Below are 26953 nucleotides of genomic sequence, written 5' to 3' on the forward strand. Positions count from 1 at the left end.
TGTACATTGTATAATGGACGTCTGGTTCCGGTTGATTACTGCGCAAACACCAGTGGTTATCTCGCGCAACCTGCGCCGGGCGATCGCTGGCAGCTCCGCCCGCGAAGCCACAACGACCCTCTATGCACCGGGATCAGAGCCCCAAGGCGTCCGCTGCCGCACACGAACCCTCTGTTTACTCACAATCCCGCTCCCGACGATTCGGCCGCCATGTTGTCCGGCATCTGTCGTCATCGCCCCTCCCAGCGACGTCACCGCCAGCCCGAGAACACGGGGGTGGCAGGTAGATGGCAAGAGGGGCGACTGGAGGAGCAGCGCGGGAGGCTGGGCGCCTTGTTGGTGGGGGTGCGAGGATTAAAATGTCATTGTCAGGTCGATTCTCAGTATTACTCGGATGTTCGATCGATTCAGAAAATTGATAAAAATGCGGTGGTTTTCACTGGTCTCGCCCTTCAACTGTCATTCTATTTATCCCCTATCCCCCACCCCCCACCCCACTTCCCTGTTGAGGTGGCGCTCCCTGAAATCCAGCAGCGCCGACGAGGTTCAAGTACATTGTGATGTCATCGGTCCATTGGCGTCCAGCTAAGGGAACGTGGCAGGTGCAGGAGATGGTCCACTGCAAGTCATCAAAGAATCACTTAATCGTCTGAATGTCACAGTTCTTCAAATTATCTTCCAAATAAATTTAAAGGTGGCCCAGACCACCACACAGACGAACACCCTTCCATTGACTCCATTTGCACCTCACGCTGCCTCGGCAAGGCCACCAGCGTAATCAAGGACCAATCACACCCTGGCCACTCTCCTCCCATCATGCAAAAGGCATAGAAGTGTGAAAATGCATCCCAGCTGTTATCAAGCAACTGAACCATCCTGCCAACAATTACCAACAATTGTCTACCTTGTTGGAGTCCCTCAGACAATATTTGATCGGACTTCACTGGATTTTATCTTGCACTAAACGTTATTCACTTGATCATGTATCTGTACACAATGGATGGCTTGATTGTAATCATGTATTGTATTTCCTCTGACTGGTTAGCACGCAGCAAAAGCTTTCATTGTACCTCAGGTCACGTGACAATAAACTAAACTCAAATAAGCTTGACGGTTGCTTTTAGCCATTGAGCAGTTATCTTTGCACTCTGGATTACTTATTTTCCTCACATTCACTCTGGTTTTTAAACTTTGCCCTTTAGCTCCTTTGTTAATGGAAATTGTTCCTTCATCTTAATTAAAAATGATCCCTTCAAAATGTTGTACATTTGAGTCTCCCTCAGCCTCCACAGTTCCAAAGAAAACAACTATAGCAAATACAAACTCATTTTTCTGTTGACACTAGAGACTGCAGATGCTGGAATTTTGAGCAAAACACAAAAATGCTAGTAGAACTCAGGTTGGACAGATGATGTTTCGCATCAGGACCCTACAGCCGGAAAAAAAAATCAGTTTGAGTGGCTTGTTGTGACATTTTGAAGATCTCCAATCAGACTCATTCCTCTGCACTTTTCATGTAGCCTTACAATTATTTTCCTTTTTAAGCATTTATCTAATACCTTTTTGAAATTCTGATTGAATTTCAAATGGTGCACATATTGTAATATTTTTTTAATGTTCCCACTCATCTATTTCCTTTGCCAGTTAAACCCAGTCTGAAGAAGGGTCTCGACTCGAAACATCACCCATTCCTTCTCTCCATAGATGCTGTCTGTCTCGCTGAGTTACTCCAGCTTTTTGTATCCATCTTCGGTTTAAACCAGCATCTGCAGTTCCTTCTTACAAATTTGTGTCCTCTGGTTAGACAATAGACAATAGGTGCAGGAGTAGGCCATTCAGCCCTTCGAGCCAGCACCGCCATTCAATGCGATCATGGCTGATCACTATCAATCAGTACCCCGTTCCTGCCTTCTCCCCATACCCCCTCACTCTGCTATCCTTAAGAGCTCTATCCAGCTCTCTCTTGAAAGCATCCAACGAACTGGCCTCCACTGCCTTCTGAGGCAGAGAATTCCACACCTTCACCACTCTCTGACTGAAAAAGTTCTTCCTCATCTCCGTTCTAAATGGCCTACCCCTTATTCTTAAACTGTGGCCCCCTTGTTCTGGACTCCCCCAACATTGGGAACATGTTTCCTGCCTCTAATGTGTCCAATCCCCTAATTATCTTATATGTTTCAATAAGATCCCCCCCTCATCCTTCTAAATTCCAGTGTATACAAGCCTAATTGCTCCAGCCTTTCAACATACGACAGTCCCGCCATTCCGGGAATCAACCTAGTGAACCTACACTGCACGCCCTCAATAGCAAGAATATCCTTCCTCAAATTTGGAGACCAAAACTGCACACAGTACTCCAGGTGCGGTCTCACCAGGGCCCGGTACAACTGTAGAAGGACCTCTTTGCTCCTACCCTGCCATCATCTGCATGACATTACTACTAAATCTAACTACATATTTTTCTGCTCCAGGGAGGACTGCCCTAACTTAGCCATAATGTGTTTTGTTTGGCAAAACGTATTTTCTATTATGCTCGGAATTCGGAGATTAGGTCCAGCTCTAGTAAGTTTTAAATTACTTGTGAAATCAGAGAAAGCAGCACAAAGTATCAGAATTTCCTTCAGTTCCCTGGAATTTGTATTTAACAGAAAACACAAAAACTATAGTGATGCACTGAGTTCCAGATGGTGGTGCTATTGTGTTGTTAGCTGTTTGTTTGCTCGTACAACTAGCATTTTCTCTTTAATTTTATCTGAATCTTGTGCACTATACAGGAACATATTGAACAAATGTAAAACATTCTTACACTAGGAATGGCATGCCTTTTGTGCTAACTCAGTGTCCTTGAAGTGGTTCAACAAATCTGTATGCCTTAATGCCTGCACTGATCTATATTTTATGACCTGTTTGGCTAAAACTAAAGGCTTAATTACGTAGAGAGGGTTGGCACAAATTATCAGCATACTTTGCGGCCAACTTAAAGTGATAGAGTCATACAGCACAGAAACAAGCTCTTCAGCCCAACCTGCCCATGCCGACCAAGATGCCGCATCTACACGTCCCATCTGCCTGCATTTTGGCCCATATCCCTCTAAACCTTTCCTATCCATGTACCTGTCCAAATGTCGTTCATCTGTTCTTATAATGCCTGCCTCATCTACATCCTCTGGTAGCTTAATTAATGGAAAGCCAGTTTTTGCTCACCACCTGAATGGTGTAAACTGAAAAACGTAGAACTCTCTGTTTTCTTACAAATGTTCCCTACATAAATGGACCTTGGGATTATCGTGTGGATTACAACAATTCGCAGCTACCCTCCAACTTCTCAAGGATCCAGTATATGTAGATAGACACAAAACGCAGGAGTTACACAATGGAATCCAGTATATGTTGTACAGGCCACCCCTGCATTACCACCGTTCGAATAAAAGAAATTCACCGTAACAGAATTCTCAAATCACTACCTAAATATTTGAGATAGGTAATTACATTCGTTCTCACAGAATTTATGTGAATTTTGTTTTAAATTTCAACTCACATTTCTTAATGCAGGCAGATGACACAGCTTTATGTTACTGAAAATCACAATATGGACTGCTTTCAAGGATGGTAAGCAGATTCTCTCCCTCTCCCTCTGTTGTTACATGGTGGTCACTTTTATTGTGACCAACAATCATTATTGACCCTAGACGCAAAAGGATGGAGTAACTCAGCGGGTCAGACAGCATTTCTGGAGAAAAGGAATAGGGTTCATTTTGGGTTGAGACCATTCTTGAGTCTGAAGAAAGGTTGACCTATAACGTCACCTATTCCATTTCTCCAGGGATGCTGTCTGAACTGCTGAGTTATTCCAGCTTTTTGTGTCTATCTTCGGTTTAAACCAATATCTGCAGTTTCTTCCTACTCACCTAATCATTACTGACTGCTGCTCTTTAGGGTTGTGTCATATAACTGCTATTGGAGCTGTAACAATGTTCACAGAAAGTTCCAGAGACAATTTGGAAAGAGCCGTTGAACAATTTGCACACACTTTCTTTCAGCTCATTGTGCGTCACAGGTATAAACCAGCACAACCTGCAATGGAGAGTGAAAGCACACTGAACCCTTATCCTTTAAGGAGAGCAATTTGAGATGGCAATAAATGTTGGACTTGCTACTAATGCTTACATCCCATGAATGAAAAAAAACTATTTTTCTCAATGAAATTAATTAAATTAGGAATAATTAACCATTGGATTATTTTGTTCCAAATTGTCTCATATTCTTCCGATTGCCTGTCTGATCTGTGGTCATGGCACATTAAACGTAGAATTGCAAGATTATTTCTCAGCCAATCCAGAAGGAACACTTTTAACAACAGATATCTTAAAATATCATTTGAGCTATCTCATTAGTATTGAGTGAGTGATTAGCAGTTGGCACCGCTGGGTTGTTTCCATTTCGTCTTCCAGACATCCCCTGGGAATTAAGTAATGGATGACTTCACTGTAAGTGCTGAGTAATTCCTGAAGCAGAAAAATAATTTCATTTGATGATGCACTAAATGAATTTAGAACTTAGAAATTGCATGATCTTCTTCTGATATTTCTGACTGATTGTTTGTTCATCATCTATTATAGAATTAAGCCCACCAAGAAGGTTCCTGCATTATGATGAGCCATTTGATTTCACCTTGGACAATTGGCTTCATGGGCAAGTGAGGGGATGGGTAGGTCAGCAGCAATCTTCAGATTCTCAAAAAAGGTCACCAGGTGGAAGTATCAGAAGATGGTGGATGTTGGAGCAACCATACTCCAGCATGAGTCAGCACATTCATCGCTTTGATTGAATAGTATTGAATTCCAGAATTGGTATTGATGTTGGTTTATTATTGTCACCTGTACTGATATAGTGAAAAACTATATTTCCATGCTATTCAGACAAATTATACGATATTTGAATACAATCCAGCTATATGGAAGTACAGCGTGTACTGCAAAGATAAAAAATAGCAGCATTGCAGTGTAACAGCTGCAATAGAAAGTGCAAAAAAAAATTTAAGTGCAAGGGCCGCAGTGAGGTAGGTTGGGAAATTGAGTCTACATCCTTAGCTTTTGAGTGCACTGTTCAGTTGTCTGACATAAATTGCTGCAGTACCTCGGCAGGTCAGGCAGCATCTCTAGAGATTATTGATTAGCAATGTTTTTGGTCCGGATCCTACTTGAGACTTAAGACTTCTTCAATGCTTCCTGACCTGCTGAGGTGTAAATAGCCCATGATTACATTTGGGTTCTTTCCAGAGGCATGAAGTGTAGTTAGAGTTGATAGGGGAGGGACAGGGGTAGGGGGAGGTGTAGGCTGGATGGTACAACGGATTAGTGATAACATTGAGCCATAGCTGGCACCACATGCTCAACACGAGAGCACATCACAATCAATCAAAATCATAATCAATCAATCACAAGCACAGTCATACTTTATTAGCCAAGTATGTTTTGCAACATACGAGGAATTTCATTTGCCAAACAGTCATAACAATAAAAAGCACCAGGATACACAAAATACATTTTAACATGAACATCCACCACAGTGACTCCTCCGCATTCCTCACTGTGATGGAAGGCCCAAAAAAATTCAATCTCTCCCTTCTTTGTCCTCCAGCAGTCAGGGGCCTCTAACCTTCCCTTGACGGGACGATCTTGATTCCCGTAGCCGGCGGCGGGCCTTCCTCGTCGGGACGATCAAGCTCCTGCATTGGGGGGAGGGAATCTCAGCTCCCCCGCGCCGGGCGATCTACCCCGGGTCCGGGCTGGTCGAAAACCTTCTGTGACGAGCTTCCCGACTTCGGTCTCAACCCGAGACTGCGATCTCCTTAATGTTAAAGTCCGCAGGCCGCGGTTGGACGTTGATCCAGGCAAGGAATCGCACGCTGAGATGGTAAATCCACACCCCGCGGGGGCTCAAAGTCAGTCACGGGCAAGTCCTTCAGCTCCACGATGTTAGACCACAGAGCAACCGGAGATACGATCCGGAAAACAATAGCATCTTCGGCAAGGTACCAGATTGAAAAAAAAGTTTCCCCCGACCCCCTCCCCCACCCCGCACATAAAACAAACCAGAGAACGTTAACACAGACTTTTAAAATTCACCAAAAATAACAAAAAAATAACGAAAAGGACAGACAAACTGTAGGTGAGGCTGCCATCGCGGCGCCACCCGGTGGTACCAAAGTGAACAATATGCAACATGTCTTACATGATTTCACATCTTAATGACTGCCAGTCATGTCCAACCTTTATGTTGGCATTGTATGAAAGGAGTAGAGAAGAGTTTGTGCTGATTGAATATGATACTGCTTTTATCAAATATTCTAATCCTATTCCTATCCTGGTCTTAACCTATCATAAATATTCCCTTAGTCCTATCCATTGATTTCTACTTAGTGTCCGGGCCTAAAGCAGCCCCGGCCTAATATTAGTCCCGGGGGCGCTGTAGGCCCCGACGCTGTAGGTCTGACAGTATAGGTCCCAACACTCTAGGTTTCCGACATTTTAGCTGCGGACAGTCTAGGTCCGGAGGCCCGGGCGCCGCCTAAAGGAGGTTGCGTAGCAACCCGCCTCCTGGCCAGGGCGGCCTCCATCAGTGGAGCGGGAGCACATGGCTGCTGGCTGGGTGAGGTCACGTGGGCGCGAGGAAGTGACATCACCCTTTGTCCCTTATTTGGGAGTGAGGACGTTGGCAACCCCACTAATATGGGACAAGGGCGGTCCCGTATGGGATAAATTAATGGTAGATGGAATTTAACACTGAGAAGTGTGAGGTGTTGCATTTTGGGATGTCGAACAAGGGCAGGACCTACACAGAAAATGGTAGGCCTCTGGGTAGTGTAGAGCAGAGGGATCTTGGAGGACAGGTGCATGGTTCCTTGAAGGTCGATTCGCATGTGGATAATGTGGTCAAAAAGGCTTTTGGCGCTTTGGCCTTCATCAGTCAGAGTACTGAGTACAGCAGTTGTGAGGTCATGTTGCAGTTGTATAAGACGTTGGTGAGACTGCATTTAGAATATTGTAGGTAGACACAAAATGCTGGAGTACCTCAGCGGGTCAGGCAGCATCTCTGGAGAGAAGGAATGGGTGACGTTTTGGGTCGAGACCATTCTTCAGATTGATGTCAGGGGTGGGGGTGGGGACAAAGACAGGAAGACGAATGGGAGAACTGGGAAGAGGGGGGGGATAGAGAGGGAAAGCAGAGACTATCTGAAGTTAGAGAAGTCAATGTTCATACCGCTGGGGTGTAAACTATCCATGCAAAATATGAGGGCCTCACTCTGACAATGGAAGAGGCCCAGAACAGAAAGGTCAGAATGAGAATGGGAGGGGGAGTTATTCAGTTCTGGGCACCATGTTATAGGAAAGATATTGTCAAGCTTGAAAGGGTTCAGAAAACATTTATGAGGATGTTGCAAGGACTAGATGGTGTTAGCTATAGGGAGAGGTTGAGTAGGCTGGGTCTCTATTCCATGGAGCGCAGGAGGATGAGGTGTGATCTTATAGAGGTGTACAAAATCATGAGGAATAGATCGGGTAGATGAACAGAGTTTCTTGCCCAGAGTAGGGGAATCGAGGACCAGAGGACATAGGTTCAAGGTGAAGGGGAAAAGATTTTGTAGGAATCCGAGGGGTAACTTTTACACACAAAAGGTGGTGGTTGTATGGAACAAGCTGCCAGAGTAGGTAGTTGAGGCTGGGACTATTCCCATCGTTTAAGAAACAGACAGGTACATGGATAGGACAGGTTTGGAGGGATATGGACCAAGCGCAGGCAAGTGGGACTGGTGTAGCTGTGTATTGTTGGCCGGTGTGGGCAAGTTGGGCCGTAGGGCCTGTTTCCACACTGTATCACTATGACTCTTTCTGCGTCATTTATTGTGTAACACGCTAGGTTTATGGAAACAAAGAACTGCATAGAAACATAGAAAATAGGTGCAGGAGGAGGCCATTCGGCCCTTCGAGCCAGCACCGCCATTCATTGTGATCATAGCTGATCGTCCACAATCAATAACCCGTGCCTGCCTTCTCCCCATATCCCTTGATCCACTAGCCCCTAGTGCTCTATCTAACTCTCTCTTAAATCCATCCAGTGATTTGGCTTCCACTGCCCTCTGTGGCAGAGAATTCCACAAATTCACAACTCTCTGGGTGAAAAAGTTTCTTCTCGCCTTAGTTCTCAACTGCAGATGCTAGTTAATACACAAATGGTCCAGAGAAGGGTCTCGACCCGAAATGGCACCAATTCATGTTCTCCAGAGATGCTGGCTGACCTGCTAATTGACTTCAGCACTTCGTATCTCCAGAGACTACGCTTTGCTGGCGGGGCTGGACGACTGACGTGTGGAGGCGGGTGGGGAAGGGCTGGACGACCCGAATCCTCACCTATCCATGTCCTCAAGAAATGCTGCCTGACCCACTCCAGCGTTTTGTGTCTTTCTTTATAAACTGGCATCTGCAGTTCCTTCCATCTCCCTGCTGCTGGTCTTCAGACTGGTCATCCAGATCACGTCAAACATAGTGTCTTTGGTTCACGTTGAGGTGCGTGAGGGCGGGGCTAGACGACTGCCGTTGCCGGTGGGAGGGGCAGGGTTTGACGTACAGGCGCGTGGGGGTGACGTGTTGAGTTGGGGGATTGACGTATTTGAGGTAGTGGCGGGGCTACATGACTGACGCTGAAGCACAAGTTGACGTTGAGGTTGGAGGGGCGTGTCCAGATGACTGCGACGGGAGTGAGGAGGAGCGTTAGATAAATGACGTTGAGGCTGGAGGGGCGGGTCTAGATGATACGTTGAGGCGGGGCTACATGACTGACGTGTTGAGGCGGGGCTACATGACTGACGTGTTGAAGCGGGAGTGGGCGGGGCTACATGACCGACGTGTTGAAGCGGGAGTGGGCGGGGCTACATGACTGACGTATGAGGCGGGAGTGGGCGGGGCTACATGACTGACGTGTGAGGCGGGAGTGGGCGGGGCATGGTGTGACGTTCCCGGCGGCGTTGCCCCGGCATGTTGAGCGGTTGAGCGTCGGGTCCCCCAGTGAATGGAGCGATACCATCCATAATTGGACAGTAAAGGCTACAGGGGCCGCCCTGTCTTCTGGTAACGGGGACGGTCGGTCGGTCGTAGTCCGGTTGACCCGACGCTATGGGTAATTGGTACTGGGCTTTATCGGTACTGAGCAGGGCTGGGCTGGACTGTACTGTAGCGGCCTGGAATGCCGCGCCACATGCTCTGCCTCTGCGTGAGAGTCCTTGCTCCTTCATTGCAACAGGGTGGGTGTTCTGACAGTGGGTGAGCAAAGCCCAACTGTTGTTGCACCGCTTGACTGCCTCGCTGCTGGAGTGAACGAAGGGATCCACTGAATGGTTCAGCTGACGTCCCTCCAAACCCACGCCTATCTTCCCCGCAAGAGGTTTTTGGCCCCTGCGCACTCTCCAGCAAAATATCCCGTGAGGTCACACGCGCTTCCTCCCATTCCTCTTCTGCGGTACATTCGCTGCCTGCCCAGTTAACACTGTTCAGCATAGTATTGTTTGGTTGATATTGCAAAAGGTGCTCCCCAATTCGGGCGCTTTCCCGCCACTAGCTGTGCATTTACTTGTTACTTTTGCATTGTGGCAACGGCCGCACGTACTCTGCCGATGTATTCCTGAAGCCATCTGCGCTCGAAACTTCAGCTGTTACAAAACTTTGTTGCCCTCACTGTAACCTGTACCGAGACCTATTCGTCTATAACCTTATGTTCCATTGGTACATTGATACCCAGGACCTTACTTTCTTGAGTTAACATTTCACAGACATATGCTTAAATCCTTTGGGATTTGTGTCTAAACCAGTCCTTCAAACTTTTATATTCTTTGGAGCCATTTGCACATGCAGTGCCTTTTTATCTACCTTGGTAACTGTAAATTTGGTTCTTTGATTCCCTTTGCAAGCACTTCTTATTTCTCCCATCCTTTTGAGCCACTTTAAAACTCAGCCTTTCAATCTCAGTCTTTGCATCCTAATCTCTAGCTTTGACCACTTTCTTTAGCCTTAAATCTTTTCGAAATGTCCTGGTTCACAACAAACAATATAATTGCAATTCATTATTGTTAGTGATTGCTTGGGGAAGTTGTCGAATAGCTTTCCATTTGGAGTAATTGCTGGACTTGACAATGCCTCAAACTCAAAAGTTGAATTGGGAAGATATAAGGAACACGAGTTATCTGGTGGAAAAAAACTTGCTTTTGAGGTTGAAAGTTCTTCACCTGAATTGAAGCATTAATTCTGTTTTTCTCTCTCCACATATGCTGCCTAACCTGCTGAGTGTTCTCATGTATTTCTATTTCAGGTATCTAGCATCCACATGATCTTGCTTTTGTAATCCTTTTCCCTCTTTGATTACATGTTTAATTCTCAAATAGTTTCCATCCCTGGGTACAACAGGAGTTCCAAGGTTATCTCATTCAATGAGCTCTCCCTTGATGCATAGGTATAATCTTTGCACATCCTTCATACCATGAAAAAAAGGGAGATGTTAACACTGAAAAGCTAGTTCTTTAGTTTAGTCTTGAACAAGATTTAAATATAACAGTTGGATGTGCTGGAGCTATAATGGAGATTTATTTGAGTGAAAACAATGATCATCCTCATTGAGAGCCATTCTTGTTCACATGCTCTTTCCTCAGAGTGCCACCCCATAACAATATGGCCCAGCAGCAAACCCTTAGTTATGAGAATCTGCTGTAATTAGAATAGCCCACCCTCATTGTGAAGTTTGTTAACTGCCATTATTTACCTTTTCAGAAAGTAACACGAAGATGAAAAGACTCAGCTCTGTTTCTGAAGACATTGAATTTACCTTCACCCCACTAGTAGTACTGGAACTTGCAAAAGACACAAACGACAAGGCAATAGAATGGTTCACTCAAAGAATCAAAGAGAAAAAGCACCTGGGTGGTGAGTATACAGCACACATGTACAATGATGTTGAATTACTAAACATATTGCAGCTGTTGCTGATAATTATTCATGTTGAAGAGACATCAGATTTAGTAACCGTATCATCTACTTTTGAAGCCCTTGTATCTGGAAGCTCGCCCTTAAAACCTTTTGCCTGGTTCCTTTGAAGGCATTGATAAAGAAAGGGAAGGTAGAATGAGAGTAGGCTAGTGAGAAACATTAAATGTACACACCAAAAGCTATGACAAACACATTTTTAAAAAATGGGTTTATAAGATGTCACATAGATTTTTAGACAAAATTAGAAAACATGGTACCTGTATTGGGGATAATATACTGGTAATAATAATTGGGGTAGGAAACTTGTCATTTGTAGGTTGTGAGGCCGTGATTGGTGCGGTGCTGCAGGGACTGATGTTGGAACCTCGTCTTTTTGTAATGTATAACAGTGATGAATGGATAAACTGGCTTTGAAGACAATTAAGATGGCTGACTGTAAGGAATCCAATCCTCTAAACTATTTCTAAAGTTGCTTGGGAAGCTGAAAGGGCTGAAGATGGATAAGTCACTTGGACTGATTATACTGCACCTTAGGGTTCTGAAAGAGGTGACTTTAAAGATTGCGGAGGCATTGATAGTGATATTTCAGGAATCACTAGAGTCTGGAAGGGTTCAAGACGATTGGAAAATTGCCAATATTTACCCTGTTGTACAAGAAGGGAGCAAAGGGGCGGCACGGTAGCGCAGCGGTAGAGTTGCTGCTTTACAGCGAATGCAGCGCCGGAGACTCAGGTTCGATCCTGACTACGGGTGCTGCACTGTAAGGAGTTTGTATGTTCTCCCCGTGACCTGCGTGGGTTTTCTCCGAGATCTTCGGTTTCCTCCCACACTCCAAAGACGTACAGGTATGTAGGTTAATTGACTGGGTATATGTAAAAATTGTCCCTAGTGTGTGTAGGATAGTGTTAGTGTGCGGGGATCACTGGGCGGTGCGGACTTGTTGGGCCGAAAAGGCCTGTTTCCGCACTGTATCTGAAATATGAAAAAAAAAATGAGAAAAAAAATGAAAAAAGCAGAATAGTGTAAACTATAGGCTAGTTGGTCTGACTTCAGTGGTTGGTAAGATTTTAGAGACCATTATAAAGGATGACGTTACAGAGTACTTGATAAAATAGGCCAAAGTTGGCATGGTTTTGTGAAGGGGAGATCTTGCCTGACAAATCTGCTGGAATTATTTAGTAAATAGCAGGACAGACAAAGGAGAGTCAGCGGATATTGTTTATCTAGATTTTCAGAAAGCATTTGATAAGGTGCCACATGTGAGGCTGCTAAGGAAGGTGAGAGCCCATGGTATAAAGGGCAGATACTAGCATGAGTATGGCAGTTTGGCTGGATGGCAGGAGGCAAAGTGTGGCACTAAAAGGTGTTTTTTTCTGGTTGGCTGCCAGTGACTAGCAGAGTTCCGCGGGGGTCGGTGTTGGGGCCGCGACTACACAATGTATTTCAATGATTTGGATGAAGGGATTGAAGGCTTTGTGGCCAAGTTTGCAGATGATATGAAAATAGGTGGAGGGCAGGTAGTATAGAGAAAGTAGGAACTCTGCAGAACAGGTTGGGAGAGTGGGCAGGTTGGGAGAGTGGGCAGAGAAGTGGCAGATGGAATATAGTGTAGCAAAGTGTGGAGTCATGCATTTTGGTAGTCGGAATAATGGTGTAGACTATGTTCTAAATGGGGAGAAAATGGAGAAATTAGGTGCAAAGGTACTTGTGAGCGCAGGATTCTCAAAAAGTAAATTTGCAAGTTGAATCGGTAGTAAGGATGACAAACCAAAGCTAGGATTTATTTCAAGAGTGCAAGAATACAAAAATAGGGATGTAATGCTGAGGCTCTATAAAGCGCTGGTCAGGCCGCAGTTGGAGTTCTGTGAGCAATTTTGGGCACCATATCTGAGAAAGGATGTGCTGACTCTGGAGAGGGTCCGAGGAGGTTTACAAGAATGATCCCAGGCATGAGTGAGTTAACATATGATGTGGGTTTGATGGCACTGCCTGGATGGTGTGTTGCCTCCCTGGTGCCAGGATCCAGGATGTCAAGGATCGAGTGCAGAGCATCCTCGACGGTGAAGATGAGCAACTGGAAGTGGTAGTGCATGTCAGCACAAACGACGTCGGGAAGAAGAAGAAAGATATTCTGCAGCATGACTTTAGAGAGCTCAGAAGAAGGCTGAAAAGCAGGACCTCCAGTGTAGTTATCACCGGTTTGCTTCCAGTTCCTCATGCTGGTGAGGGCAGGAACAGGGAGATAGGGGATCTGAATGTGTGGCTGAGGAGGGAGGGGGGGGGGGGGTTAAAATGGGATAGACAAGGATGGAGTTAAAGAGAGAGTATAGGAAAAGTTAAGAGAGACCCCAGATTTAACAGGACAGAAAGCTCACGAAGGAATAGGAGAGAATGGCCAAGTGTAATAGGAATCGAAGAGAAAGGTGAGATGAGCAAAGGATTAAAAGTACTATAAATGAATGTGCGAAGTATAAGAAGTAAAGTGGATGAGCTTTAGGCTTAGTTAGAGATTGGAAGATATGATATTGTGGGGACTACAGAGACATGGCTGCAGGAGAATTGGCACTGGGAACTGAATATTCAGGGTTATACGTCCTATAGAAAGGACAGGCAGGTGGGCAGAGGAGGTGGGGTAGCTCTGTTGGCGAGGGATGAAATTCAGTCCTTTGCGAGGGGTAACATAGGGACTGACAATGTAGAGTCACTGTGGATAGAGTTGAGGAATTATAAAGGTAAGAAGACACTAATAGGAGTTATCTACAGACCCCCAAACAGTAGCTCGGATATAGGGTGTAAGTTGCAGCAGGAGTTAAAACGGGCATGTAACAAAGATAATGTCACTGCGGTTCTGGGGGATTTCAATATTCAGGTAGACTGGGAAAATCAGGTTGGTTCTGCATCCCAAGAAAGGGAGTTTGTAGAGTGCCTCTGAGGTGGATTCTTAGAGCAGCTTGTACTAGAACCTACCAGAGAGAAGCCAATTCTGGATTTAGTGTTGTCCAATGAACCAGATTTAATAAGGGAACTCAAGGTAAAGAAACCGCTTGGAGGTAGTGACCACAATATGATTAGTTTTAATCTTCAATTTGAGATGGAGAAGGTTAAACCAGGAATGTCAGTGTTGCAGTTGAACAAAGGGGACTCTGAAGGCTTGAGAGAGGAGCTGGCCAAGGTCGAGTGGAAAAGGATCCTAGCAGGAATGACAGTGGAACAGCATTGGCAGGAATTTCTGGGCATAATCCAGAAGATGCAGGATCATTTCATTCCAAAGAGGAAGAAAGATTCTAAGGAGAATAAGAGGCAACCGTGGCTGACAAGGGAAGTTAGAGATGGAATAAAACTAAAAAAAAAGAAGTATAACATAGCAAAGAGTAGTGGGAACATGAGGATTGGGCATCTTTCAAAGGACAACAGAAGGTGGCAAAAAGGGCAATACAGGCTGAAAAGACGAGGTACAAAGCGAAGCTGACTAAGAATATAAAGAAGGATATTAAAAGCTTCTTTAGGTATGTTAAGAGAAAAGGCTTAGTAAAGACAAATGTGGGTCCCTTGAAGGCAGAAACGGGTGAAATGATTCTGGGTACAAGGAAATGGCAGAAGAATTGAACATGTACTTCGGATCTGTCTTCACTAAGGAAGACAAACAATCTCCCAGATGTACTAGAGGATCGAGGGAGAAAAAGGAACAGATAGAAATTTGCATTAGGCGAGAAATAGTATAGGGAGAACTGATGGGACTGAAGGCTGATAAATCCCCAGGTCCAAATGGTCTGCATCCCAGGATACTCAAGGAGGTGGCTCTAGAAATCTTGGACGCATTGGTGATCATTTTCCAATGTTCAATAGATTCAGGATCAGTTCCTGTGGATTGGAGGGTAGCTAATGTTATCCCACTTTTCAAGAAATGAGCGAGAGAGAAAACGGGGAATTATAGACCAGTTAACCTGACATTGGTCCAAGTCAGCATGGATTTATGAGGGGGAAATTCTGCTTGACTAATCTTCTGGAATTTTTTGAGGATGTGACAAGTAAAATGGATGAAGGAGAGCCAGTGGATGTAGTGTATCTAGACATTCAGAAAGCCTTTGATGAGGTCCCACAAAGGAGGTTGGTGAGCAAAATTAGAGCATTGGGGGCAGGCTATTGGCATGAATAGAGAATTGGTTGGCAGACAGGAAGCAAAGAGTAGGAATAAACGGGTCCTTTTCAGAATGGTAGGCAGTGGCGAGTGGAGTGCCGCAAGGCTCGATGCTGGGGCTGCAACTATTTACAATATATATTATTGATTTGGATGATGGAATTGGAAGTAACACTAGCAAATTTGCAGATGACACAAAGCTGGATGGCAGTTTGAATTGCGAAGAGGATGTTAGGATGTTGCAGGGTGACTTGAACAGGTTGAGTGAGTGGGCAGATGCATGGCAGATACAGTATAATGTAGAAAAATGTGAGGTTATCCATTTTGGCAGCAAAAACAAGGAAGCAGGTTATTATCTCAATGGTGTCAGATTAGGTAAAGGGGAAGTGCAACAAGACCTTGGTGTCCTTGTACACCAGTCACTGAAAGTAATCATGCAGGTACAGCAGGCACTGAAGAAAACAAATGGCATGTTGGCCTTCATAATGAGAGGATTTGAGTATAGGAGCAAAGAGATCCTTCTGCAGTTGTATGGGCCCTGGTGAGACCACATCTGGAATATTGTGTGCAGTTTTGGTCTAATTTGAGGAAGGACGTTCTTGCTAATGAGGCAGTGCATAGTAGGTTCACGAGGTTAATCCCTGGGATGGAGGGACTGTAATATGAGGAAGACTGGGCTTGTATTCACTGGAGTTTAGAAGGATGGTAGGGGATTTTAGACGTATAAAATTATAAAAGGACTGGACAAGCTAGATGCAGGAAAAATGTTCCCAATGTTGGGGGAGTCCAGAATCAGGGGCCGCAGTCTAAGAATAAAGAGGAGACCATTTAAAACTGAGGTGAGAAGAAACTTTTTCACCCAGAGGGTTGCAAATTTGTGGAATCCTCTGCCACAGAAGGCAGTGGAGGCTAATTCAATGGATGAATTTAAAAGAGTTAAATAGTGCTCTTGGGGCTAGTGGAATCGAGGGATACGGGGAGAAGGCAGGCACTGGTTGCTGATTGCGGATGATCAGCCATGATCACAATGAATGGTGGTGCTGGCTCAAAGGGCCAAATGGCTTCCTCCTGCACCTATTTTCTGTGTTTCTATGTACATACGGAAGGTTAGAAGGATGAAGGGGGACCTCATTGAAACATGGAATAGTGAAAGGCTTGGGTAGAATGAATGTGAAGAGGATGTTTCCACTGGTGGGAGAGTCTAGAACTAAAGGTCATAGCCTTAGAATTAAAGGATGTTCCTTTAGGAAGGAGATGAGGAGGAATTTATTTAGTCAGAGTGGTGAATCTGGAATTCTTTGCCACAGAAAGCAGTATGTGTATTTTTAAGGCAGAGATAGATAAATTCTAGATTCGTACAGGTGTCAGGGGCTATGGGGAGAAGGCAGGAGAATGGGGTTAGGAGGGAGAGGTGGAACAGCTGTGATTGAATTTAACATCGTGGAGGTCACGGTCCCTGGTTAGCGACCGACTTCGGGAGCTCCAACCGCAGGAGCTTCGATCACCCCGACGTGGGAGCTTCGATTACCGGCTGCGGGAGCTTCAATCGTCCCAACTGCGGATGGTTCGACCCCCCTCCCCGACCGCATGAGGAAAGGAGGAAAGAAGATAAGACTTTATTGCCTTCCATCACAGTGAGGAATCGGGAGGAGGCGCTGTGGTGGATGTTTATGTCAAATTTTTATGTAGTTGTGTGTCTTGTTGCTTTTTTAGTATGACTGTACGGCAAACCAAATTCCTCGTATGTTACAAAACATACTTGGCTAATAAATTACAATTATGATTATGAAGGTGGAGTAGACTTGATGGGCTGAATGGCCTAATTCTGCTCTGATCACTCATGACCTTAAAACTCTCAATTCCCGGGGATTGCAAGTCTCTGCTTGCACTTGGACTTTGATCAAACCAAATACTTTAATAGATTGCAGCTATTATAATCAGCTGATTGACCATCTACATTAAGACCGTGTGTTGCTGTACCCTGTAATGCCGTGCCATTCCTCAGAGAGTCCTTGCTCCTTCATTACAAGGGGGTGGATGTTCTGACAGTGGGTGAGCAAGGCCAGTGTTGTTGCAACGCCTGACTGCCTCGCTGCTGGAGTGAATGAGGGGATCCACAGGATGGTTCAGTTGGTGTTCCTCCAAACCCACGCCCATCTTCCCTTTAAGAAGTTTTTGGCCCCTTCAGACTCCCCAGCAAAATCTCTGACATCCCGAAAGGTTACACATGCTTCCGCCCATTCCTCATCTTCTGCTGTACATTTGCCACCTGCCCTGTTAACACTGTTCTGCACTGTTTTGTTTGGTTGATATTGCGAAAGGTGTTCCCCAATTTGGGCGCTTTCTCGCCACTCCCTGTGAGTTGACTTTTTATTCTTCCAATTGCCATTGTGGCAAGAGCCGCATGTCTCTGCCGATGTATTACTGAAGCCATCTGTGCTCGAAACTTCAGCTGTTTCGAAGCTGCAGTCCTCACTAACCTTCAAGACCTATTCGTCTACAGCCCTGTGCTCCATGGTGCACATTGGTACCTCGGACCTTTATTTCTTGAGTTAACATTTCTCGACATATGCTTAAATCCTTTGGGATTTGAGTCTAAACCTCCAGATCTTCAAACTTTTCCGTTCTTCATCATCTACATTTTCATTAAGACCCTGCATGTTAAAGGATTATACCTTTTATTTCAAAGGAGCCCATTTGAAAATTAAACCTGCGGATGACCAAGCTGGAAACTCTCAAGTCTATCTTATTGGAGCATCTTGGAGAAGGTTATTGGTGGGAACGGAAGCCCTGGGTTTAGTTAAAGAGTGTCAGGATGGGACTATGAGAGCCTTTACTTACCAGAACAAAGAAGACTACAAATACTTTTCAGGTCAGTTTATCATTAAAACAATATAATAAGTTGCAAATAATTTCAAATATTATGGAAGGTTATATCTGTAGAAAATAATTTAGCCAGTGTTGTTACCCTCGCGTAACTGAATTCCCGTGGAAATACCTTAATTGGCAATTGAGGTATTCCATCATGTATGACAATACTGCTGTTTTAAAAATTCTTGTTTTTGATTTCAAGTTTCTTTACGGTGTCACTTTTTGCTATTTCTGTTATCTTCTGCAGCCATTAGAACCCTCCACGATATCAACAGTCCACCAAGAGAGCAGACAACAGAACAGACAGGACCAGACCCTCCTGAAATTTCCTACATAAATCACAATATTTCCTCTTACTCCTGCGAATGTTGCTTTTTAAAATAATTGCCTCTTTGATTATTCAGTTCCTTATCCTAGCATAGTTGGCTCAGTATTACATTTTGTTTGTTTTTTTGAACCAATTAGTGAAATTGAACCATGGCAAAGACAATGTATAAATCCAAATTGTTTTTTTTACAGATGACAGCTATGATTTTCTAACAATGGCAGAACGTCAATACATTATCAAACGTGAATTAGAAAATCTGAGGGCAATAAATGAAACTATGGTTCCTGGTCACCCACAAGCAAAGCTGTATCCTGGGAAATCAATCAGTAAGTTACTTTGATTTAGGATTTTTATCAGTTGCTCACTCGGGAATAAGAAAATGGGGAAGGGGGAGATAAATAATGCAACATGGATTAGGTATCCATGTTCACATGTGTAATTTTCAACCATTGTATTTAATCTCTGATCCATTGAATAGAAAATTTGGGTTTGTGTAATCACCTTTGTTTTGGAGTGTTCTGAGGGATTGCCAATGAGTGAAAGCTTCCGAGGTATTTACAGATAACATAGTGTGCTGGAGAGCAGCTTGATGGCACCCCAAATGAATTTCAAACATACAACTCTGCCTCCTGTTTTGTGTTTTTTAATAAAAAACTACTTTGCAGTTTCCTGCTGGACTCTTGATAAATTCGAGAGTGTTTAATTGTCAAATGTACCGAAACAGAATAAGGAAATTCTTGTTTGCCGCAACACAATAGGTTTGTAAACACAGTACTAAATGGATAATAGAGGCAAACAAAAAAAGTTAAATAAATCAAAAAGCAATATAGTGCCAAAAGCCCAAAGTCCTTAGGGCAACCAAGACACTTCATAGTTTGAGGTTTAGTTGGTATTTGTAATGTTTAATAAGCTGATGGCTGTTGGGAAGAAGGCATTCCTGAACCTGAAGGTCACAGTTTTCAGACTCCTTTACATTCTTCTTAATGACAGGAATGAAATGAGAACATGGTCAGGGTGATGAGGGTCCTTGATGAAGCAGTGTGCTTTTTCTGTTTACGTCCCTTTGATGGTGGGGAGGTCAGTACCAGTGATGAACCAGGCAACATCTACTGATTTTTTTTAATCTCCTTCGTTCCTGGCCGTTCAAATTGCTGAAACAGGCTATTATGCAACCTGTCACTATTCTCTCTACCATACATGAGAAAATACATCAAAATACTGAATCTTCTAAGGAAGTAGAGCCTTTGATAGGCTTTCTTTATGATCGATGTGCTGGGTCCAGGACAGATCTTCGGAGATATGCATGCCCAGGAACTCGAAGTTGTTGATTCTGTCCACCACTGACCCGTTGATGAGTATAGGTTTGTGGATCTGTGGCCTTCCTCTTCTAAAGTCAACAATCAACTCCTTGGTCTGTGCAAAATTGGTGTCAGCCATGACTCGGGTCACAACAATCAAATCCTATTCCGGATGCTTCATACAAAAGTCCAGCTTGACGCATAGGTCTGATAGTACTGCAATTTCAAAAGTTTAGGATGTTAAATCGAAGCTCTGCCGGGTCTCTGGTAGTGGTTGTAAAAGTTATCGTGAGGTTGTTTTGAAGAGAAGCACAACTGTTCTAGATGTCCTGGTCCATATTTTCACTAGTTCAGCAATATTATCTTTAAAAAAAGTTAACTAACTAATCTTCATCGTGTTCATAAAGCTTTTGTTGCACAAACTTGCTGCAAAAGTACACTTCCTACATCACAAAATGAATACGCTTAAAGCATGATAGCTGTAAAATGCTTCATGGTATCCTAAAATTTAGAATGGCACCAGAGGAATGGACTTTTTTCTGAATTTTATGTATTGCATCATTTTGAGTTTCTTAGTGAAAATTTGCAAAGAAATTAATTATGCATTAAGAGTAATTTTTGTTTTCATCCAGTTCGTCGTTTACAAACCAGTGGGCTTCTCCTTCAGATCTATCCACTACATAATAAAACAGAATTGGAAAAGCTCAGCACCACCTGGTATAAGCGCTTTCATGTTGCCTTGCAGCCACTCAGTAAGTCCATAAATTTGGTAAATGGTAAATCCCTGTTTGCGTCTGTCAGAAATAATCGGCCTGATGCCATCATTGATGCAGCCAGATGCATCTGACTGAGTATTTGTTCCTTGGGTCAGACAGTCACCTTTTTACAGTATGTTGTAACAGCTGATTTGCTGCGCTCAGCTTCTGGCCAGGAACTACTGTGATCTGCTAACTGGCATTCGTTTTCCTGATATTTAATTGGCTGTATCGAATGAGATCACAATTTACAGCCAGAATAAAGATGAAATGTTCTTGAGATTACAGTGCTATGAGCAATTAGAATTGATGCTTCATCAGATCTCAAGTACTGAATGGTTCTATGCATCTTAGTAGCTGCTGCATTGATGCATCCTTTGTACTCAATTTGTGACATGTTTCTTCAGAAATCAGTTTATCACAAAATCTACAATAATTTGGTTGTGACCTCTATTTAACTTTGGCTGGAATTTTCTAGCCCACGAGGTCACCATTTGCACATTGTGTTTTTGCTGGCTCTTTTAAAGTGTTCTCCATTTAGCATGAATTTTCCTTTTCCCAAAGCCTGCAAATGTTTTCCTCCAAATATTTCCTCTTTTCCCTTATGAAAATTACTAATCAAACCATGCATTCCAGATCAATCTCAATGTAAATCAGATTCTCCCCTTCCTTGTATCTAGAACGATTGTCCTGGGCCTAATTTGGATCTCTTTAATGCATTTCACAAATTTCTCTGTTATTTATTCCAGAACACAGAACACAAGCAATGCATTTGTGAAGACTATTTTATAAAATGAAATGTTTGCTGTTAGTCCTGCTGCATGTCTTGACTATAACTTGTTGACTGACACCATGTTGTCAGTACTTAATATGTTGGACTGCAACTTTGATTTGTGGTCTCGTTGATCAGGAATTGTTCCATACTAAAAAACTAGTACATAGAGCTAGGGCCACAATGAGGAGCTAATCTCCTTGGCTAAAGGAGTTGAATGCCAAGGTAGCCAATGAAATTAAGAGGATGAATGATTTGCTGAGAGCTTTTAATGACGTAATTGTCAGTTCCTCATTGACTGGCTATTCCTCTGCACCGACTGCTACAAAACAGTTAACAGCTCTGTCCCCCTTCACAAATGTCACCAAGAGGCAATCCTTTGTCTTCATTCCTTCCTGCTCTCTATAATCAAGATCACTGTCTTTTCTTTCCCCAGATTATCTGGTTAGAGTTGCTGAGTGATTTTTGTCTATTTGTGGCCTCTCCGTCATTCCATCTAGGTTTTTTTTGCCAGCATGTAACTCTCTCACCATTTTTTTTTCTTTCTCAGAATATGGAGCACTAGTAGCATAAATTCCTTGTCTGCAGATTGAAAGTGAGTTTATGAACTGTTAAATATAGAAATAAAAACTGAGTCTGTAAGGCAGAGTATGTAGATATTACGAGGCACTTGGGAGGAATGGAAGACTAAATTGCATCTATTTTTGTGCAAGGAATCTCACTTATAAGGTGGATGAATTGTGAGGGTTGATCAGCGGGTGATATTGTTGAAAGAAAAGTCGGAATGACCACTTAAGTTTCCAGGATATAGAATCTTCAGGCATGGCAAGGTAAATGTCAAAGAAGAGGTAGTATTGCTCTGTTGATTAAGTGTCAGTTACCACAGTTATAAGGGAGGATATTTGAGAAGATCATTCAAATTAGGTCATACAGGTAGAGTTGGGATACAAAAAGAAAGTGATCTCTTGCTGGAGGTGGGGGGGGGGGGGGGGGGGGGGTGGATTCTGCACCTCTACTAGTCAGCTGGAAATAAAGAAGCAGGTATTTGTACGGATCAGGGAGTGGTATAAGAATAATAGGGTTATGGTGGTAGGATGTTTCCGTGTCCCCTGGATTAACTGGGATTGTTTTAGTGTGAAAGTTTAGAGGGAGTGCAACTGCATCCGGGAGAATGTTTGGAGCTCATTCATTGACAGATAATCAATGAGAGCGAAGGTGTTTCTCAGGAGTTGCTGCAGTGGGCTGGGTTTCAAATTTTTGGACCAGTGGGATCTCTTCTGGGGCGTATGTGACTGTACAAGAAGGATGGGTTGCATCTGAACTGCTGGGCAGGTTTGCTGGTGCACCTTGTGAGAGTTTAAACTAGATTGACAGGGGGATTGGATCCAATGCAATAGTGAGGCAGATAGGAGGCAAATAGTTGGTGCAGAAGTCAATAGGATGGGGAGGAGCAAGGCAAGCAGGAAGGAAAGACAGTTGGAATAAATTGCATTTATTTCAATACCAGAGGCTTGACAGGCAAGGAAGATGAATTCAGGATGTGGATAGTTAAATGTGACCTGGCTAAATCTGGCCAAGGGAGAGGCAGGACTGGAGGTTCAATGTTTCAGGGTACAGGTGCTACAGGCAAGATGGAGGTGCAGGTAAAAGAGGGGGGTGGGTTAGAGTTGTTTTGTTGATTAAGGAGTACATCATGGTAGTAGTCCGAGATGACATTATGGAAGGATTGTTCAGTGAGGCTATGTGGGTGGAGCTGAGAAATAAAAAAGGGCTGATCACCTAATTGGGATTGTACTATAGCCCCAAAATAGTCAACAGGAATTAGACAAATAATTCAATTCCTGTAAGGACATTTGACAATTTAGAATACTGTGCAGTAAGAGTGAGATTTGACATTGTCAAGGTAAATCATTTATCTTTTCCTGAATTCCTGGTGGTACCTCATGCTGTTATGTTCTTTCCTGCAATTTAAATAAAAATGGAGCTGCTAGCAATCTGAAATAAAACCAGAAACAATTAGCAGATCAAGGCGCAATAACTCTGTTCGTTTTTCTTTTTTTCTTGTAGATGACATCAATAAATATTTTGGACAGAATATTGCACTCTATTTTGCATTTTTGGAGTATTTCACCATTGCTTTGTTTCCAATGGCCCTAATTGGAGTGCCTTACTATATCTTTGCTTGGGAAGATTATGATAAGTATATAGTATTTGCCACTTTCAACCTTCTGTGGTCGACCATTGTCCTGGAAGTGTGGAAACGTTGGTGTGCTAAACTTTCCTACAGCTGGGGGACGCTGTTGATGAAGAGAAAGTTTGAAGAACCTCGGCCTGGTTTTCATGGACAATTGGGACTAAACCCAGCGACCGGGAGAAAGGAGCCTACCTACCCAAGTTACAAGAGGCTGTTGCGCATCTATCTTATTTCCGTGCCCTTTGTCTGTATGAGCATTTACATCAGCATTTTTGTTATGATGATCTACTTTTGGATGGAGGACCTAGCTTTATTCTATAATAATGAGGTCCAATCATTTTTTAGCTCCATCTTGATATTTTGCCCCAGTATATTTTACGCAGTAGTCATTGAAGTTATGAATCGCATCTACAAGTGTGCTGCTGAACGGTTAACCTCTTGGGGTAAGTACACATCTGCATCGATGACCAACACACTTCACCCTCAGTTCTTGCACGTATTAAAATTTTCACTGAAAGCTTTCATGTTATTTGAAGGAGTCGGTAATTCCTAAGGTGGTTGACAGACAAAACACAGCAACAGCAAAGCCTAACAGTTTATGATCTGTTCCACACTACTGAAAAGGGTTGCCAAACCAAAGCACTTTTTCAAAAGTGAAAGTCATTAATATCTGCAGGGAAAAACATTACAGACCTGTGGCAGTTGGACTATTTGGCTGTTTCTTTGAGAAAGTTGGTACAAGTACCAGGATACCAAATGGTGTCCATTGCCATATGTTACTCTGATTGCTAATGTGGAGGCAGCATGATCTTGGGAAGGAAGTTCACATTTATCTCCCGTGCTACCAATCATAGCTTGCCCACCTGTCCTTTGCAGGTTTGGATTGGGGTGGAAAAAGCATTTAAAAAACATTGGAGAAATGGGTTATGGGGAGAAGGCAGCAGAATAGGATGAGGAGGGAGAGATAGATCAACCACTATTGAATGGCTGAGCAGACTTGATGGCCTGAATGGCCTAATTCTACTCCTATCACTTATGAACTTATGAAATAAGTGATTTACTGCCTCAGCAATCAGAGACTCAGCCAGTCAGCTTGCTACGTACAAGTTGCAGAATATGTAAACATTTATGAGTAAGTAAACCATTGCTAGAGATTAAACTGAATCGCACCAAATGCTGGAGGAGGCAAATCATTCCAATGGATCTGTGCTAGTGTACTGACAAAAACTGGGAATATAGATAACACTTTGATCAAAATAGTGGAAGGAGCGTTCAGATGAGGGGACATTTCGAGACTGGATAGAGTAATAGTACAGTGTACCAGTACAGGGTATTGATGGGTAGCATGTGGTTTTGACTCGTTTGTAATATTTCACAACATCATTTTCAGACAAGTTTGATTTCTATGAAATGCTTTGGTATTTTACTAAGTTAAAGGTCTTGTGATATGATCTGATGAGAGCTAATATTATCTGATGAGAGCTAAGATGTATTATTGCACCCTCTTCAATTGGCTCGAGCAGATAGATTATCAGAAACGAATTAAATTACTCTAAGTGGATTGAGGTGATGATGAGACTGCACAGACTATTAGTGCAGCTCGATAATCTAGAAAAATGAAAGTGATTAAATATAGTTTGGACAGGCAAGAGTTTATTAAATGTATCCTCCAGGTGTCATCCATTAATCATTTGATGCTATACTAATAAACATAAAGTCTGCCAGGTGCTGGTTTGTGGATGTTAAACCAAAGCACTGTCTTCATTTGTGAATAGATCTCATAGCACTGCACTAATTAAAGATTTTTACAGATTGTTCTAAACTGATGGCATTGATATCACTTTAAAACAAACTTGCTGCATTCAGACAGCTTTCCCAGTTTATTTGCATTGTTGCCTGTCAACCTTTTGGACCATCCTCCAGTTAAGAAAGATGTCAAAATGCAATGTCCCTTTTAGAAGTTTCTGATGAAAATTGATCTTAAAAATGAACCATTTTCCTCTCTGCAGATGCCAGTTGCCTTGCTAAATATTTCCAGCACTTCCTGTTTTTTATAATAGAACTTTCATTTCCTGATGTGAATTGCTGATGCCATTTCTGCTGGAGGGTGGCCATGAAATAGGAAATATTGCAACCTTCAGAACCAAGAGTCATTCCTGAAACACTCTTGCATCTTCATTAGAATTTCTTAAAGGATTTTAACAATTGGTAGTAAAAATAATATCTTCAAATGTTTAAATATGCTGCGATTGAATAAAATAGTTGAATTTTTTGTAACAAATTGATGATACAAGACATAAACATAGGAAATATTTTTATATCGTCTGAAGAATCAATGTAGAAAATTGGAAAATCCGATACACCATCTGCATTTTAAAGAATTTCTGTTCTAGGTTAGATTTGGGTTTATTGTCACATGCACTGAGGTACAAAATAAACAAAGCTTTGTTTTGTTTGCTATCCAAACAGATCAGATACACCATACATAGATACAATCAGTTCAAATTCCAGTACAATAGATAGAGCAAAGGGGAAGATACAGAGTACAGACTATGGTTTTGGGGTGTGCTCGCTTTCAGGCTTCTATCCTCCAGATAGGAGCAGAGGGAAGGAGCAATGACTGCGGTGGGATGTCTTTGATTATGCTGACTGGTTTTCAGAGGCAGCATGAAGTGTAGATGGAATCAATAGAGAGAAGTCTGGTCTGAGTGATGGATAGGGCTACATCTGCAAATCTATGCATTTTCTTGCATTTTGGCAGAGCTGTTCTCAAACTAACCTGTATGCAACCTGACAGTAAGGTTTCTGTGGTGTATCTGTAGAAGTTTGTAAGAGTCTCTTGAGACATGCCAAATTTGCTTAGTGTCATAGGGAAGTAAAGGTGTTGGGGTGCTTTTTTTGGCTATTGCATCAATTTGGTTGGTTCACGAGAGATCATGATAATAATATTAATGACAAGGAACTTGAAGCTTTCCACCATTTCCCTTTCTGCACCATTGATGCTGATTGGGACATGTGCTCCATGCTTCCTGAAGTCAATAACTTTGTCTTGTTGACTTTGAGGGAGAGGTTATTGCCCTGACACTATTTCATTCAGTTCTCTATTTCCTTCCTGTACTCCATCTCATCATTGGCTTTGATTTGGCCCACCACAATGGCGTCATCTGCAAACTTGTAAATGGAATTAAAGCTGAATTTGGCCGTACAGTCGTGAATGAAGAGGGTATAGTAGGAGACTGACAATGCATCCTTGCGAGGTACCAGTGTTGAGAGTTATTGTGGAGGCGGTGTTGACGCCTCTCCTCACTGAGGTCTGTGGTCAGAAAGTCAAGGATACAGTGGTGGAGGTGGGGGACGACGACGACTGATTCCTAGGTCCCAGAGTTTGATTTATCAACTATAGGACTGCCTTAAGCTCCATAATCCCATCCAAACATATCTCCAGAGTTCAATGTTGGAACACTTGTTGTCTAGGTGTTCCAGAGATGAGTTAAGGGCCTGGGAGATGGTCTCTGCTGTAGACTGTTACAATGGAAAGCAAACTACGGTCGATCAAGGCTAGCT

At 43.1% G+C, this 26953-nt stretch overlaps 2 protein-coding genes across 9 annotated transcripts in view; one reads left to right on the plus strand and one right to left on the minus strand.

Moving 5' to 3' along the window:
• abhd5a (abhydrolase domain containing 5, lysophosphatidic acid acyltransferase a) overlaps positions 1 to 8498 on the minus strand; it is a 28930-nt gene extending 20432 nt beyond the window's left edge. For 2 of the 5 annotated variants that reach the window (XM_078397644.1, XM_078397645.1), the window contains exon 1: positions 6 to 174. Coding sequence is in view for 2 of the 5 variants with exons in the window: in XM_078397640.1 (XP_078253766.1) it covers positions 8412 to 8481 (70 nt within the window). In the remaining 3 variants the exon portion in view is untranslated. The other 3 variants (XM_078397640.1, XM_078397642.1, XM_078397643.1) reach the window with 3 other exon arrangements.
• A 507-nt stretch (positions 8499 to 9005) lies between these two features.
• The window catches only part of ano10a (anoctamin 10a), a 47870-nt gene continuing 29922 nt past the window's right edge, over positions 9006 to 26953 (plus strand). Inside the window, exons 1-6 of one of the 4 annotated variants that reach the window (XM_078397646.1) lie at positions 9006 to 9177; positions 10818 to 10970; positions 17861 to 18043; positions 18562 to 18696; positions 20301 to 20420; positions 23263 to 23832. In XM_078397646.1, the coding sequence (XP_078253772.1) occupies positions 9174 to 9177; positions 10818 to 10970; positions 17861 to 18043; positions 18562 to 18696; positions 20301 to 20420; positions 23263 to 23832 (1165 nt within the window). In that variant the 5' untranslated portion in view covers positions 9006 to 9173. Of the gene's footprint in view, positions 9178 to 10235; positions 10363 to 10817; positions 10971 to 17860; positions 18044 to 18561; positions 18697 to 20300; positions 20421 to 23262; positions 23833 to 26953 lie in introns of those variants that run through there. The other 3 variants (XM_078397647.1, XM_078397648.1, XM_078397649.1) reach the window with 3 other exon arrangements.

Source organism: Rhinoraja longicauda, chromosome 4 (assembly GCF_053455715.1).
Source record: "Rhinoraja longicauda isolate Sanriku21f chromosome 4, sRhiLon1.1, whole genome shotgun sequence".
NCBI classification, from domain to species: Eukaryota; Metazoa; Chordata; class Chondrichthyes; order Rajiformes; family Arhynchobatidae; genus Rhinoraja; species Rhinoraja longicauda.